This window comes from Haliotis cracherodii, unplaced genomic scaffold (assembly GCF_022045235.1).
Source record: "Haliotis cracherodii isolate W230 unplaced genomic scaffold, xgHalCrac1.p SCAF_13, whole genome shotgun sequence".
In the NCBI taxonomy this organism is placed as follows: Eukaryota; Metazoa; Mollusca; class Gastropoda; order Lepetellida; family Haliotidae; genus Haliotis; species Haliotis cracherodii.
The window spans coordinates 37,097,698-37,114,075 of NW_027266268.1; the positions used below are offsets into that span (position 1 = coordinate 37,097,698).

At 40.7% G+C, this 16,378-nt stretch overlaps 2 protein-coding genes across 4 annotated transcripts in view; one reads left to right on the plus strand and one right to left on the minus strand.

The window, feature by feature from the left end:
- The window catches only part of LOC139458686 (uncharacterized), a 36,336-nt gene extending 32,120 nt beyond the window's left edge, over positions 1–4,216 (minus strand). The window contains exons 1-3 of the mRNA XM_071240099.1: positions 4,201–4,216; positions 3,108–3,149; positions 418–491 (exon numbers count right to left, since the gene is read on the minus strand). Of these exons, the coding sequence (XP_071096200.1) occupies positions 418–491; positions 3,108–3,149; positions 4,201–4,216 (132 nt within the window). The remainder of the gene's footprint in view (positions 1–417; positions 492–3,107; positions 3,150–4,200) is intronic.
- Positions 4,217–6,791: 2,575 nt separating this feature from the next.
- On the plus strand, positions 6,792–12,433 carry LOC139459290 (uncharacterized). Of its 3 annotated transcripts, none has more exons than XM_071240742.1 (4): positions 6,792–6,988; positions 8,895–8,945; positions 9,099–9,171; positions 10,838–12,433. In XM_071240742.1, exons 1-4 carry the CDS (start codon positions 6,979–6,981, stop codon positions 11,307–11,309), a joined length of 606 nt encoding a protein of 201 aa, XP_071096843.1. In that variant the 5' UTR covers positions 6,792–6,978; the 3' UTR covers positions 11,310–12,433. The 3 variants fall into 3 exon arrangements, with proteins under 3 accessions (XP_071096843.1, XP_071096844.1, XP_071096842.1); XM_071240743.1 differs by having other exon boundaries at positions 8,898–8,945; XM_071240741.1 differs by lacking the exon at positions 6,792–6,988 and adding an exon at positions 7,103–7,340.
- Positions 12,434–16,378: the final 3,945 nt, after the last annotated feature.

Sequence of the window (16,378 nt, forward strand, 5' to 3'; positions counted from 1 at the left end):
TTTTACCGATATATCATTCTTTTTCATATTGAAAGAAACCTTTTGGTGTAATAATAAGTATTTGTAGTTGATAAATAACATTTGAAAGAGTGCCCTCTAGTAGGCTAATGCCACAGCTTTGCTTTGTAAGACTGCATTGTGTGGATTCGTGATCCTTCTTTACATCAGAAAACACGTTTAAACCTTTTGGCCTCTCCCGGTACAAAAATCACTCCAGGGTTCTTGGACTATCAACCAGTGGGTTCTGTCCGTAGCGTACGCGTGCTGTAGGCTTTCATCAAATAGACGAACGTCCCGCTCTTCACACATTTTGCTGACACGCCCGGATATAATCCAAATAACATAGCGGCATTTTAACTCACGCTTTGTTCCTTCTCATGACCCTTTCATAGCTTGGAATCAGTAAAACTGTGTTACCTCTCCGTGGTCACATGTCCGGTTGAAGCAGTGTTCTAGGCTGGACACAGGGGCATCACACGTACTGCAGAGGTCTAGTTGGGGAGAGATATGGGTACAAGAGAAGACTGTTACAATGTACAGTATTTTACAGAAGAGTGTCACCACAGACATCCATCATACAGTATTTTACAGAAGAGTGTCACCACAGACATCCATCATACAGTATTTTACAGAAGAGTGTCACCACAGACATCCATCATACAGTATTTTACAGAAGAGTGTCACCACAGATATCCATCATACAGTATTTTACAGAAGAGTGTCACCACAGACATCCAACATACAGTATTTTACAGAAGAGTGTCACCACAGACATCCATCATACAATATTTTACAGAAGAGTGTCACCACAGACATCCATCATACAGTATTTTACAGAAGAGTGTCACCACAGACATCCATCATACAATATTTTACAGAAGAGTGTCACCACAGATATCAATCATACTGTATTTTACAGAAGAGAGTCACCACAGACATCCATCATACAGTATTTTACAGAAGAGTGTCACCACAGACATCCATCATACAGTATTTTACAGAAGATTGTCACCACAGACATCCATCATACAGTATTTTACAGAAGAGTGTCACCACAGACATTCATTATACGGTCTGTTACAGAAGAGTGTCACCACAGACATCCATTATACAGTCTGTTACAGAAGAGCGTCACCACAGACATCCATTATACAGTCTGTTACAGAAGAGTGTCACCACAGACATCCATTATACGGTCTGTAACAGAAGAGTGTCACCACAGACATTCATTATACGGTCTGTAACAGAAGAGTGTCACCACAGACATTCATTATACGGTCTGTTACAGAAGAGTGTCACCACAGACATTCATTATACGGTCTGTTACAGAAGAGTGTCACCACAGACATTCATTATACGGTCTGTTACAGAAGAGTGTCACCACAGACATCCATTATACAGTCTGTTACAGAAGAGTGTCACCACAGACATCCATTATACGGTCTGTTACAGAAGAGTGTCACCACAGACATTCATTATACGGTCTGTTACAGAAGAGTGTCACCACAGACATTCATTATACAGTCTGTTACAGAAGAGTGTCACCACAGACATCCATTATACAGTCTGTTACAGAAGAGTGTCACCACAGACATCCATTATACAGTCTGTTACAGAAGAGTGTCACCACAGACATCCATTATACAGTCTGTTACAGAAGAGTGTCACCACAGACATCCATTATACAGTCTGTTACAGAAGAGTGTCACCACAGACATCCATCATACAGTCTGTTACAGAAGAGTGTCACCACAGACATTCATTATACGGTCTGTTACAGAAGAGTGTCACCACAGACATCCATTATACAGTCTGTTACAGAAAGGGTCACCACAGACATCCATCATACAGTCAGTTACAAAAGAGTGTCACCACAGACATTCATAATACAGTCTGTTACAGTAGAGAGTCACCACAGACATTCATTATACAGTCTGTTACAGAAGAGTGTCACCACAGACATTCATAATACTGTATTTTACAGAAGAGAGTCACCACAGACATCCATCATACAGTATTTTACAGAAGAGTGTCACCACAGACATCCATCATACAGTATTTTACAGAAGATTGTCACCACAGACATCCATCATACAGTATTTTACAGAAGAGTGTCACCACAGACATTCATTATACGGTCTGTTACAGAAGAGTGTCACCACAGACATCCATTATACAGTCTGTTACAGAAGAGCGTCACCACAGACATCCATTATACAGTCTGTTACAGAAGAGTGTCACCACAGACATCCATTATACGGTCTGTAACAGAAGAGTGTCACCACAGACATTCATTATACGGTCTGTTACAGAAGAGTGTCACCACAGACATTCATTATACGGTCTGTTACAGAAGAGTGTCACCACAGACATTCATTATACGGTCTGTTACAGAAGAGTGTCACCACAGACATTCATTATACGGTCTGTTACAGAAGAGTGTCACCACAGACATCCATTATACAGTCTGTTACAGTAGAGAGTCACCACAGACATTCATTATACAGTCTGTTACAGAAGAGTGTCACCACAGACATCCATCATACAGTCGGTTACAGAAGGGTCTGACTATTTTGAGTCATCACAACCATCCGTTACAGAAGCGGTTGACATCACTTCAGACCCTGACAGAACTGTCTCATCATATAGTCATTGATTCCGTCCCTTACAGAAGTGTATCGTCATATAAAGTCATGGAAACCGTCTGTTCTAGAAGCGGTTCACCATCGCTACAATCCCGTACAGAAATGTCTCACCACATAAACGACAGTTACAGATGAGCATCGCCACAAAAGGTCATTGCTAGGTCCCTAAGAGTAAAACGTGCAGAGTTGAGTCCCTTGGGCACGCCAAAAACATATGATATGATTGTGGGTTCGAATCCCGGTTCGCCCCTATTATGTTTCTAGGTTTGTCAGCACCATACCCGTGTTCTTGGGTTTCACCGAAGTGGTAAACGTCTGAGACTCGCATCACTTTTGGCTTTCCTTCCACATTAAGCTGACACGCCGTGATATAACTGTAATACTGTTAAAAGTGGCGTTAAACCCAACTCACTCACCCACTCACTCACTCAATAGTAAAACCTTGCTGTATAATTTATTTACCGTCGTCAGCTGTGCCACTTGCAAGAAGACAGGCAAATACAACTGGAAGAAATAGCGCCGGGGTTATCAACAAGTCCAACACATATACATTTCAGTTATATGAGAAAAAGGATTGTGTCGGAAATGCTTCACAGGGACTTAGTGCCGTGAGCAGGTTAACCTTGTCCTTTGCCTTGTGATGCGAGAGTTTGCCTTGTGATGCGAGAGATTCCCTTGACTTTAGAAGTCAGCAACATTACAGCTGCATCATGGCGGCCAAACATACCAGTGGGTGACAGCATGAACACCCTATTCTTCCAGGAAGCTAACCTGTATGTCGTCGGCTCGTGCAAGTAGGTGTATTACGATCTACTCTCCATTCGAGCTGATCACTACAGCTCGAATATAACTGAAGTACTTTTCAAAGTGTCCCGAAGCTCAACCATCTCTAGGTCGGGCTTCTGGACACCTTGAAAAGTAGTTCAGTTATATCATAAGGTTATTGTGGGAGGAAAGTAACAAGTTATCGGTCGTAGAGATAAAATTAGAGTAATTCTTTTGGAAGATAGTTTTTTTCCAAAATATTTGTTATCATATTTCAATGAAACTTGGGAATAGGAAATAGGAACGAAGGGAGCTTGTGTGCATTTTATTATATTTGTTACTCAAGCCCCAAATTCACACTTTACTTTAGGGCCAATAAAGGAAAATCACTAACAATTGTATAGTATAGTAAAGTATGCATAGATAAATTGTATTTAACTTTTTTTAAATACGCGTAGTTTAACAACATGTGGATAACATTTTAATTTATACGAAAACATCATAAATGCTCTATGTTAGTGTGCACATTTACGTATTTTCTCCATTTGTTACGTGCAACGACATTCCAATGATGTCATACAATGCAGTGACGGCACAGAATAATGCAATGACGTCATAGTTAAATGTAAGTTGCCGCGCTGCTCTCATTCACGGTTGCCGTAAGGCACCTGTCTAAAATGGGACCGTATTCACTTCGTTGCTCTGTACAGGTGAGAGACTGACGAAAAGCACATCGTTAAGGACTCCCGATACACTATCGTTCGAGTTCGAGTGCGCAGTAAACACAAACCTATACCAGCAGACATCCTTAACCATCCATTTAGGTGAAACCAACGAACAAGGGAATGAAACCCAAGGATCGTAATCGGACTCAATTTGGACTCGAACCTACTATAAGAGGATCCTGGCACGAAAAATGGAGACAACTGCGTCGAACTGAAACGTTTATATTTCTATCGTAGTTCTGTTGGAGCAAATAACGCGTGTAATCATCAATACTCGCCTACAGAGGTCCAGCTTAGTACATCCATGTGTGGGAGGGAGCTGGGAACTAATCGTAATGCAGCCGAGTCTTACAAAGTGTGTCACAAACAGTCATGATTTAGATATAAATAGCTCTGAGATAAGGACGTTCCCTTGTCGCAGGGACATAAGGGATTGGTACAGGTGACTATCCAAATTATAGGCCAAAACACACGTCTCATGCCAGTGTGGTGACAGTTCCACATTATATCACCCCAGTACTAATTTGTGTGGGTTATCAAGAGGGTTCTGCCCAGCTATTCTGACAGATTTGGGTTGTTCTTATTGAACAGCATTAATCACATATGTGCCATTACCGTAAAGGGTGTTGTGTCTTGAAGTATTTTTGTGGTTATATTAGACCGTTCCTTTCGTACTACAGAACCTATACATACTGATCGCTGTGGTAAATGAGTAATGGCATACGTACTGAGCACCTGTCCGGTGGGTTGGGCCTTACTCGCATGTAAACATGTGTGCTTTTTACTATGTTTTGTCCTTTCTTGAACTTTCAGTTTCAACGTTACCAGACAGATAATACCGTCAATACAGACAGTCACCTGTGACGCCTCATTTTCATCACAACAGGCCCGTAAAGCTCTCGCCTACGCACAAGACAGGAGAGGAAACAACTTCCTGCAAACGAAAGGAATCAACTCACGAGACAGGAGACGAATTACTCACTACACACGAAGGTTTCGCTCGTCACGCCGAAGACCCGGGTTCGAATCCCGACATGGGTACAATGTGTGAAGCCCATTTCTGGTGTCCCCCGTCGTGATATTGCTGGAATATTGCTAACAGCGGCGTTAAACCAAAATCACTCACTCACTCACACGAAGGTAATCAACTCACGAGACAGGAGAGGAATAAACTCACAAGATAGGAGACGAATATACTCAATACGCACGAAGGGAATCAACTCACAAGATAAGAGAGGAATAAACTCTCAAGACGGGAGAGGAATATAATCACTACACAGGAAGGGAATCAACTCACACGACAAGAGACGAATAAACTAACGAAACAGGAGAGGAATAAACTCACTACACACGAAGGGAATAAAGGCACACTGTAAACGTCTCAGAGAACTTTTTGTAAGCAACACTCCAGCAACAGAGAAACATTGCCATTGTCAACACCCACCAATGATGATATCATTTAGAACACTGTTCAATACTGTCTCTGTTCCATGAGCAGTTCTGTAGGCTGACTGGTATTTATACATGAGGTTGGCCGCCAACAATTGCTCCATAAGTCTCTAAGGTAATATGACGACAAAACTTATTTCCGATCGAGAAGAACACAATGCTTTATGTTTTTGGCCTTAGTCATGATGACATTTTGGAACTAGTCAGTCCTGCATTTCCCAACAAGATGGTTCACAGACTTCCTAACACTGTCTATCGATTTCTAACTTGGACTTTCTCCTTACGTTCCGCAAGACGCTTACGTATTTTGGCTTCAAGTATTTCATCTCAGCACCACGGAGTTACAAGCTTATGCCAGGTCTTCTTCAGGTTTGATGGGGCGTGCTTGTCACGAGGTGTAGTAAGAGATATGTTCAGATGGTCCCGTCACATAAACTACAGCAAAGCGGGTCTTACGAGTCATAATATGTCCACGAGAGCCGAGATATGTTTGTTAAAGAGGCGATAACATGGCCAGGTTCAGTGACTTGGAGGATTGCCTAGGATCTTTTTTTTTTTACCAACAACTGGTTTGACACGAGTATTACTACGACGCTGTTATAAAGCTGGAATAATGTTGACTGCAGCGTCAATGTAGCAGGGCGTGGAGTCATCCCACAGATGACATCCTTTCCTTGTCAGCTTGCTGACGGGGTTAACCTCTTTGGTCATCTGGACAAGGCGTCCGACCTCTGATCAGAAGGTCCGTGGTTCGAATCCCATCACGGGACTAGGAAATTTTATGGCCGCTACATAAACAAAAGAATTAACAATGTTCGTGTCAGCATGATAATCACCGTTAGCTTGAATCCATCCCGAAATACTAAACGACAAACTGTTCTCGGTTAAACTAGACACTTGAGCTTTACAAACATACATACATTTACTTGAATTCAAATATACTCATATTTTATAATGCCTAGAGTCGTGACGAATGTTTTTTCGTAAATGATCTATTAAATTGTACACGTTAGACAAGTAAGTAAGCGTATACAATGTTGTGATAATACGCTAAAAATAAATGAGCCGCCAAGGGTTACGGTGACATTAAGCTGTCAAACAAGGGTTTTAGTGTACAGCTCGCCACGGGGTTTCAAGTACGCTCTGATAATTCTCTAAACCAACGTGTGCGGAATACAGTTGTGAAATCTCCGAGTATGCACATGAACACACTGTCTCAAATGGGTCATATGAACCCAGATCACACGCGAGGATGTAAAATTCAGCAGTGACGTCATGATATACACGTATATCGCCTTGTCTAAACACCCTCGCTTTCGGATACTGCCTGTGGCTGGGTTTGAATGTAGAGACAACTTCATCCTCACTGCCAAGCCTATACATGATACACAGGGATGGACACGCGTGAGTTCCTTTTTGTTACCTTGTCGCTTGTTTTGTCCGAGTTGTGTACTTTCATCATTGACTCTAGTGACGTTTGAACTGGCCCGTCAAGCCTCTAAGTGGTTTTGTGAAACATACCATCAGCATAGTAACATTGACAACTATCAAGTGTGAGTGAGTGAGTATGGTTTTACGCCGCTTTTAGCAATATTCCAGCAATATCACGGCGGGGGACACTAGAAATGGGCTTCACACATTGTACCCATGTCGGGAATCGAACCCGGGTCTTCGGCGTGACGAGCGAACGCTTTAACTACTAGGCTACCCGACCGCCCAACTATCAAGTGTGGTGGGTAGATGTATGTTTGTAAAGGTAAGTTTTATCACGGTGATATGTACATATATGCATAAGACAGAATATATAAATGACTTGCTGTTAGGAACGAACATTTAGTATTCTGGGAGGGAGCGTGGGAAATTTTGTTTGAGGTATTTTTATCGGCAGCCCTCTCTGGGAGGGGAGACAAGCAATTTTTTCCTCAACCCCCGTCTCCACCCTCCAAACCTTGAATGCCCCTAACTCCTATCCTGTGGGATTATTATATCATCTCTAACATCAGTGATGTTCACGACATCCGATACCAGTTACACAACAAGATAAGAGGTCGACATGAAATTACATCCACCATCAGTAAATACTGATATTTCGTTACGCAACTCCGCTATTATACTACCCCTAGAGAGTAGAGTTCACGTCACGTCTGTAATGTTTGCTGTTGGGGAGAACAACATACTGTCTGTTGGGGATCGTGACTTTTTCTTACGTTTGAAATACATTCGACAACAAATAATGAAAGAGCTTTCAAATGAACCACGGGCTAAATAATATAGAGCTTCTTTATACAAATGTATGCATCACCATGCCCAGAGGGGCCATGACATAACACGGCACCTTGCATGATCCCTTTCTGTCACTCAGTGGGAGACATTTATATCAAGGACGTATTAACCTTTTGGATAGAGTAACATCTAGTCTCTGAAATGAACATATCGTATAGAAATAAACAGTTGTTCAGTTATCTAAATAAAAATATAATAAAAAGGAGCCAAGTGACTCTGATCTAGAGTTTCCAAACATTATAGACTTGCATGGGCTGTATTTGATATATATTTGTATCAGGGTCTGTAAGACAGACTACCTTTTGGAGGGAGTGCCAACAATTACTCGGTGTAGCTTAGGTGAATACGTTTTATGAGAAATAATGTATTGTTAACGTTTAACTTGTCACATTTGTGCACCGAGTTGATCAAATGTATTTTATAAATGATAGCTTCCAATCTGTTCTGGGATGTTCGGTTGGAGTGGTGGTGATCTGAGTAGCAAAGCAAACCTTCCGTTGCTTCTAAATCTGTAATCTGTCTGGATCACAGTCTGAATCAGACAATCCAGTGATTGGTATCATGTGCATCGATCAAAGCAATTTCGATACGCTGAGACGCATGAACCTTGTGGCCTGGTCCACTGCCGGATCGTTTAGTCGCCTTGTACGACAAGCAAAGGTTGCAGGGACCTGTAATTTTACCCGGAATCCGCACGGTGGACCGGTGAATGAGGAAGTATTGTTTTTTATGCCGATTTTGCAATATTCCAATGCTCGGGGAACCAAATGGCCTCAAATGGGCTTGACCTGTTGGCCCCTGTGCGGTATGGAACCGGGACCTGCGTCATAACTAACGATCACTTTAACCACAAGGCTACCCAACAACCCTCACATATCAACCAGGTTTAGTGAAACAACCACAACTACTCATATCCTTGAGACCGAATTGGGGAGAATAACGCTGTCCACGTTGCATTGCGAGCATGATCTCGCGCTCTGATCTGGTGATTTAAGATGTGAATAGAAACATTCTTTTTGCCTTTCAGCAGGAGGGTTAGATCCCCAGGGACGTGCATCGCCAGACACATCCGTCAGAGGTACCGCATGCACACTGTTCCAGTTTTGATAGGGATATTTATATTTTGCATAATATGCCAATTGTATGTTACGTGGGGTGCCGTATCATTTCCTTCAAAAGTTGAGTATTATATTTGTAACGTGTATGATTCACATGCCGATGTTCTGTTCAGATATGCGCAGGGTCCTGCTCTGCGTCGTGGTGGCGGAACTGGTCCTGGTGATAATACTGCTGAAGATAGTTCTGTAAGTACAACATGATAGTTCTTTAAGTACAACAGGATAGTTCTGTAAGTACAACAAGATAGTACTGTAAGTACAACAGGATAGTTCTGTGAATACAACCAGATAGTTCTGTAAGTACATCATGATAGTTCTGTAAGTACATCATGATAGTTCTGTAAGTACAACCAAATAGACTGTAAGTACAAGAGGAGAGTTCTGTAAGTACAACCAGATAGGTACAACATGATAGTTCTGTAAGTACAACAGGGTAGCTCTGTAAGTTCAACCAGATAGTTATGTAAGTACAACGGGTAGGTTCTGTAATTACAACAGGATAGTTCTGTAAGTACAACATTATATTTCTGTCAGTACAACGTGATAGCTCTGTTAGTACAACAAGATAGTTCTGTAAGTACAACAAGATAGTTCTGTAAGTACAACCAGATAGTTCTGTGAGTACAACCAGATAGTCCTGTAAGTACAACAGGTTAGTTCTGTAAGTACAACCAGATAGTTCTGTGAGTACAACCAAATAGTTCTGTAAGTACAACAGGTTAGTTCTGTAGGTACAACCAGATAGTTCTGTAAGTACAACCAGATAGTTCTGTAAGTACAGCCAGACAGTTATGTAAGTACAACATGATAGTTCTGTAAGTACAACATGATAGTTTTGTAAGTATTACATGATAGGTCTGTAAGTACAACTTCTGATAGCAAAACAGATATTTCGGTAAAACGTGTTGAGATGCCTTAACATGGTTTGTTTACAATCTAAACATGCCAACTTTATGATTTGTTTGGCAGTTTTGCCAAGAGGTTTATTTACCCGGTAAAGGTGCTCTGCAATGATGTAGAAGAACTACACACTTGACGACTGTCTCACATAATGGTAGAAATGTCTTTCCTGACTTAAGCAAAATTTAATTTTCTTGTAACGAAACATCTTCAAGGCTCTTCAGAAATGAAGTACAGTTCAAAACGGTGTTAAAACATCAATTCACTCACTTAACCACACAAGACACTGCTTCAAAAAAAGTTACGCACATCCTGTTAACTCGCGAAATGGAGGTAGCAAAGGCATTCCACAATTAAGTATATTCTTTTCGTTCTCAAAACTTAAAACTTTCAAGTTAATAAGTTTTTAAACAATATTTCGAATTGATGTTTCTGAAGCCTTTAAGAACCTTGATTGACATTAAACCTGGTTTATATAATAAACCCTCTCATTATATAAGATCCAGTTATTCTCCGATCAGATTTAGATTTTCGTACATTATCGATGAGACCGATTACCTTCAAACTTGTAGCCCCCAAGATCCGGGCTAGAATTGGTCTTCAGCAACCCATGCTTGTCGTAAGAGGCGACTGTGCTTGTAAGAGGCGACTAACGGGATCGGGTGGCCAGGATCGCTGACTTGGTTGTTGCATGTCATCGTATCCCAACTGTGTAGATCGATGCTCATGCTGTCAATCACTGGTTTGTCTGGTCCAGACTCGATTATTTACAGACCGCTGCATATAGCTGAAAGACTACTGAGTGCGGCGTTAAACAACAAACAAACAACAAACATAGCTTCAAAATTGCAATCCTATCTGAACCCCGCTTCATTAACTGTTGAAATAAATGACTGAATTGAAATAAAACAGATGATGGGGACGCTGATTAACCAACAATGTTCTGTTGTAGCAATTACATGAAAAAGAAAACAGCCGGGAAGTCTCAAGATGGAGACACAGATGCTATGAAATCAGATTCAACAAGATGTACAACTGAAATCTCAGATACAACTGTGATACGAAACGAAACATGTGATCAAAATCTAGTCAACTTGAATGATTTAAAGGGACCCGAACAAAACAGCACGGCGACTGGGCGTGGTGCTAAAAAAGTTCGAGAGCTAAAACAGAGAAACAGATATATCCATAGCTATCGGACAGAGGAGCTGCAGCCCCGTGACGACACGGACCTCACCGGCTTGTACAACAGCAGGGAGCTGTTCGGCAGCACAGACAGTCATGTATATGAAACTCTGAGTTTGAGGAGTGACGTGTCTGATTCAAACATAAAACTCAATAGTTCCAAGAAAAGTGACTTGTCGACAAAATCAAAGAAAGGCAAACGTGCAGCGAAGACATTACCGGTTGACTTCATGCTTTGACGACATCACGGGGACGGAAGTTTCGATGTGCTGTAATTGTGTATGTATGATGACACGAACTGAAAACGCTTTAGACATGATGTGTTTTTGTGCTCAAGACCGTCTCTTAACACATTGAACATTGAATGACGACATTGTAGTGTTATCTCATACCTAAATACGCAGAACAACTTAATATGATTTTTGTGGCCATTTTGCCAAAACATTCAAAAAAAATTAAAAATGTGTTGCTGTGATGTTGAACCAGGGTGTGGGATCTTGATATAAGCCATGCTAAGTCGATGCGAATCTTTTGTACTTCTTTTACTTGTGTTACCCACGTTACGACTGTTACCGTTGCTTCTACAGGGGCTCCCTTATATATTGCGCCCTGTCGAGTCCCATGTAGACGAGCAGAAACTCTGACGTAATTTGCATATCGAGATATGCCTATCGTGTTTTAGGAATCGGTAGTTAACGGGTTCAGATATATGTTGTAGTTTCGGAATTAGTGGTAATATGGCTGTAGTTGATATCTTGATTACAATCAGTTGGTTTCCAAGGCGACTGTTATCTAAATGGGTCAGGTCATTAATTGCCACTGGCGAGACGTTGTTCTGAGTCAAAACAGGAGTGATTAAACACTACTGTGACTTACCGTACGTCGGATTCACACTTATCTACACTCATGATCAAGTCTAGAAGAACTGATCCGACTGGGGGCAGCGGCCACATGGTGCCAGCATCTCCCTTAAGTCTGTTTGTTTGTTTATTTGTTTACTGTTTAACGCCGCACTCAGCAATATTACAGCTATTTGACGGCGGTCTGTGCATAATCGAGTCTGGACCAGACAATCCAGTGATTGACATCATGAGCATCGATCCACGCAATTGGGATACGATGACATGTATCAACGAAGTTACCGAGCCTGACCACCCGATCCCGTTAGTCGCCTTTTATGACAAGAGGTATTCTACCCGGATCTTCACAGGTCGCTGTAAGGTGTTCGATATACAGTTGCAGACTCCCTTGTCTGCTTCCTTTAGCAGATGACTTCCTCCAGGATGTAATGGTTCATATCACTTAATGACGGGACATGCAGTAGCCCTGAAACGTTGTGTATATATAAATAAAGAAGTTGTTATCCATAAATATACTCCATGGTATTGTAATCCAACTTCTAATACCTATGAAGACTCTCCAAGATTGAAGTATTATTTTCATTCTCTGAATATATGCAAGGAGAGTTTTTTTAATTACAGTAAACTACGGTTATAACGAACTCAAAGGGACCACCAATTTTAGTTCGTTATAACCGTAGTTCGTTATAGGCACATATACAGCAAATGGTCGGGACTAAAAGATAAGTTCAGTTTGTTATAAACATATTCGTTATAAGCGTAGTTTACTGTATTTGGTTTTCGATCCATGCAGCAAAAATTTATTACTTTCTTCCCGACGAATGTAACCCTTTTTCCTTCAACACAAAAGAACTTTAACGCTTAGAGTAAAACCTGGTGTCAACACTAATTTTCAGCGAACCATTCATAACTATTTTTACTTTTACGCCCACTGGAATCTGTTTCGGTAGATAATCGAGACTGGTTATTCTCTGGCGTTGACGTTGTATCTTACTTTTTTAACAACCAAGGTGAAAATCCGCAAAGCATGTAATTTCAAAACTCACCACACGAAGGGACAGTGTTTTCCAAATGTATGCAAGTTAGGAAATCAACGTGTCATCCGAGGTCCAAATGCCCAGCGTTTGAAATGTACGTGTCATTTGGCTGCCAGATTGACAAGTATTACTCAGGTCGTGACATATAAGAGCATTCAATTGATTACGAACATATGACAAGGAGAGTAAATGTGGACTTCGTTTTTATGTATTTTCTAACGTGTGAAATAATCGCAAAAGCCTTCACAGATGACAGATTTCATCACCTTTGAAATCGTGTATGACTTTCCAAAAGACGTTAAAATATGGTAATTGTTGTCGGCATGATATCTCAGTATAAAATGGTATAAACTCCGGACGAGCATAACCGGTTGTAACGAACACGCTTAAAACGAACTGACCTGATATAACGAACTTACGTTTTTGGTCTCGACTATTTGTTGTAGTTATGCTGTATATGTGCTTATAACGAACTACTGTTATAACGAACTAGAATTAGTAGTCCATTTGAGTTCGTTATAACCGTAGTTCGTTATAACCGTAGTTTACTGTAATTTACTTTTTATGGAAGAATTGAGTCTGGAACGCAACACAGGTACACTGTTCTATTATGTCATGAGAGACATATATTTCTCGATTATACACTTTTTCTTATCCCCTCGGCATATAAGGGAGCGACCATTTGATTTCTATGGGGGGGGTCGGGCCGGAAGTATTTACAAATGAATAGTTTGTTGGAGATAATCAGTAAAATAAATAGAATGTTTACTACTGTGAGAAAAATGAATAGTTTGTTTCCAGATATAATTTTGCATGTCATTGCAACATTTATCTATTAAATTAAAGAATTATTCCAGCATTATAAACGTAAAAAATTTCCGCCGCCTTCGGCGCAACATCACTATTACTTTAATCTTATTTGTTGCTATTTCTGTATATGAAGTTAATGGCTTCAGTTCAGCACATTTTGCTATTTAAATGCATGTACAAATATTCAGGCGTCCAATTTAACAATTTCCAAACAGAAATAACCAAGCTACAATGTTGTAAAAGAACACATTTATTCACTGATAAATGTTGAACATATTTATATTGTGGTTTGTTTGAGGAATGGTTTGAAATACAAATAAACCATATGTATTAAATGAAAAGGTATCGGTATGAACAATTTTCACCAAAATCCTTCAAATAAAACTATATTATATGATCTTTGGATATGACCTGGTCATAAGTGTTTCTGTTGTGATGAAACATCTATTTGAACACGTCAATGCACACCATCATCCTTTGCTGGAGAGACACGTCTTGCTCTGTTTTTGCTGTATACATTGTCTGATTACAGTGTTCGTATGTTTCAGTTCTACTGTTCCGACATTTGTGTCTAGTGACAAAGCCTGTCAGGACATTTTGTCCCGCAGTATGAGAAGGTTTCATTTTCTTAACTATTTTGCCAATGGAATGAGTAGCTTTACGTTTCATTGCCTTTTTGCCCTTGTCAGTCTTGCGGCAGACAGCCGCGTCTTTTGCTGTATTACCAAAGAAAGTGCCATACTCATCCTTCAATATGCAAATCTTCCTGGAGAACTCTTGAAGTTCTTCAAGCTTTCCCTTTGCATCTTTCTGTTTCCTGGTCCAGTATGTTAATTCTTCTTGTCGTGTAGAACTCAGTCCAGAAAGTTTATTGTTGATAAAATCCATGCATTTCTTGGACTCAAACTCTAGATTGTTCACGTTGCTTGCGCACTGTTGCACTCTCACATGCTTTGATTTCATCAATCTGGAAGCTTGATCCATGTTTCCACTCAAACGACACACATCCTGAAAATCACTTTTCACACGCTGAACCTTTACTAGAATGCTTTCCTGTTTGAAATATCACCACTGAATTTTCATCAGAATGTAGTGCAAAAGATGACTGTGAGAATCCAGTCATTCACAGAACAAGTACTGACATCTCTTTGTCGTGGGAGGAGGGTCAACACACTACTCTTCAGGAGAAGTTAAATTTATGGATTGCCAATGAACATGATCCTCGACCATGCCTGTTTCAGGGTAAAGACTCAAATGAGAATTGTTCTGGTGTCCGAACATTCTCTTCAAGACTGTTCACCATTGATTCCCCACCAGTAGTGTACATAGAGATAGACAATTGTCCTCTCACCAGATACCCCAATGTTATTCAGATGAATGAACGAGTATATACACTATATGCTTTAGTGTATGGCAATGGGGGTCATTTCGTGGGGTGTGTGTGTGTGCCAGGCAAAGGTTGGTACAGTTACGATGGCTTGGAAGTATACCACCGATACGGGCCGGGACTAAAGAAACAGCTATTACCGCGTCCTCAAACAGGACTACTGTATTTATGTCAGGGAATGAAAAAGACTATTATAACGGGTGTTCTATAGCTGTTCATGTTATAATACACCACAGGCTGCATTTGCTGAAATATGATTGCATATTTTACTCTATAATAAAATTGCAAAATTACCATCTGAAATGAATAGTTTGTTCAGCTGTATGTTACAAAAAAATAGTTTGTTAGAAATGACTTCAGAAAAAAATAGTTTGCTGAGAAAACAACTTCTGAGAGGGTGTCTTTCACCATGATCTTATTTAAAGCGGGTGTCTAGAGGGTGTCTATCACCATGATCGTATTTAAAGCGCGCGTCTAGAGGGTGTTTATCACCATGATCTTATATAAAGCGGGTGTCTATAAGGTGTCTATCGCCATGATCTTATTTAAAGCGGGTGTCTAGAGGGTGTCTATCGCCATGATCTTATTTAAAGCGGGTGTCTAGAGGGTGTCTATCGCCATGAACTTATTTAAAGCGGGTGTCTATAAGGTGTCTATCGCCATGATCTTATTTAAAGCGGGTGTCTATAGGGTGTCTATCGCCATGATCTTATTAAAAGCGGGTGTCTGGAGGGTGTCTATCACCATGATCTTATTCAAAGCGGGTGTCTAGAGGGTGTCTATCACCATGATCTTATTTAAAGCGGGTGTCTAGAGGGTGTCTATCGCCATGATCTTATTTAAAGCGGGTGTCTGGAGGGTGTCTATCGCCATGAACTTATTTAAAGCGGGTGTCTATAAGGTGTCTATCGCCATGAACTTATTTAAAGCGGGTGTCTATAGGGTGTCTATCGCCATGATCTTATTTAAAGCGGGTGTTTATAGGGTGTCTATCGCCATGATCTTATTTAAAGCGGGTGTTTATAGGGTGTCTATCACCATGATCTTATTTAAAGCGGGTGTTTATAGGGTGTCTATCACCATGATCGTATTTAAAGCGGGTGTCTAGAGGGTGTCTATCACCATGATCTTATTTAAAGCGGGTGTCTAGAGGGTGTCTATCGCCATGATTTTATTTAAAGCGGGTGTCTAGAGGGTGTCTATCACTATGATAT

Excerpts from the sequence above, each read along its gene's own strand:
- LOC139459290 (XM_071240741.1), top strand. Across the intron at positions 8,946-9,098 it reads GCCAGACACATCCGTCAGAG|ATATGCGCAGGGTCCTGCTC; the intron begins GTACCGCATGCA and ends TGTTCTGTTCAG. Across the intron at positions 9,172-10,837 it reads ATACTGCTGAAGATAGTTCT|CAATTACATGAAAAAGAAAA; the intron begins GTAAGTACAACA and ends GTTCTGTTGTAG.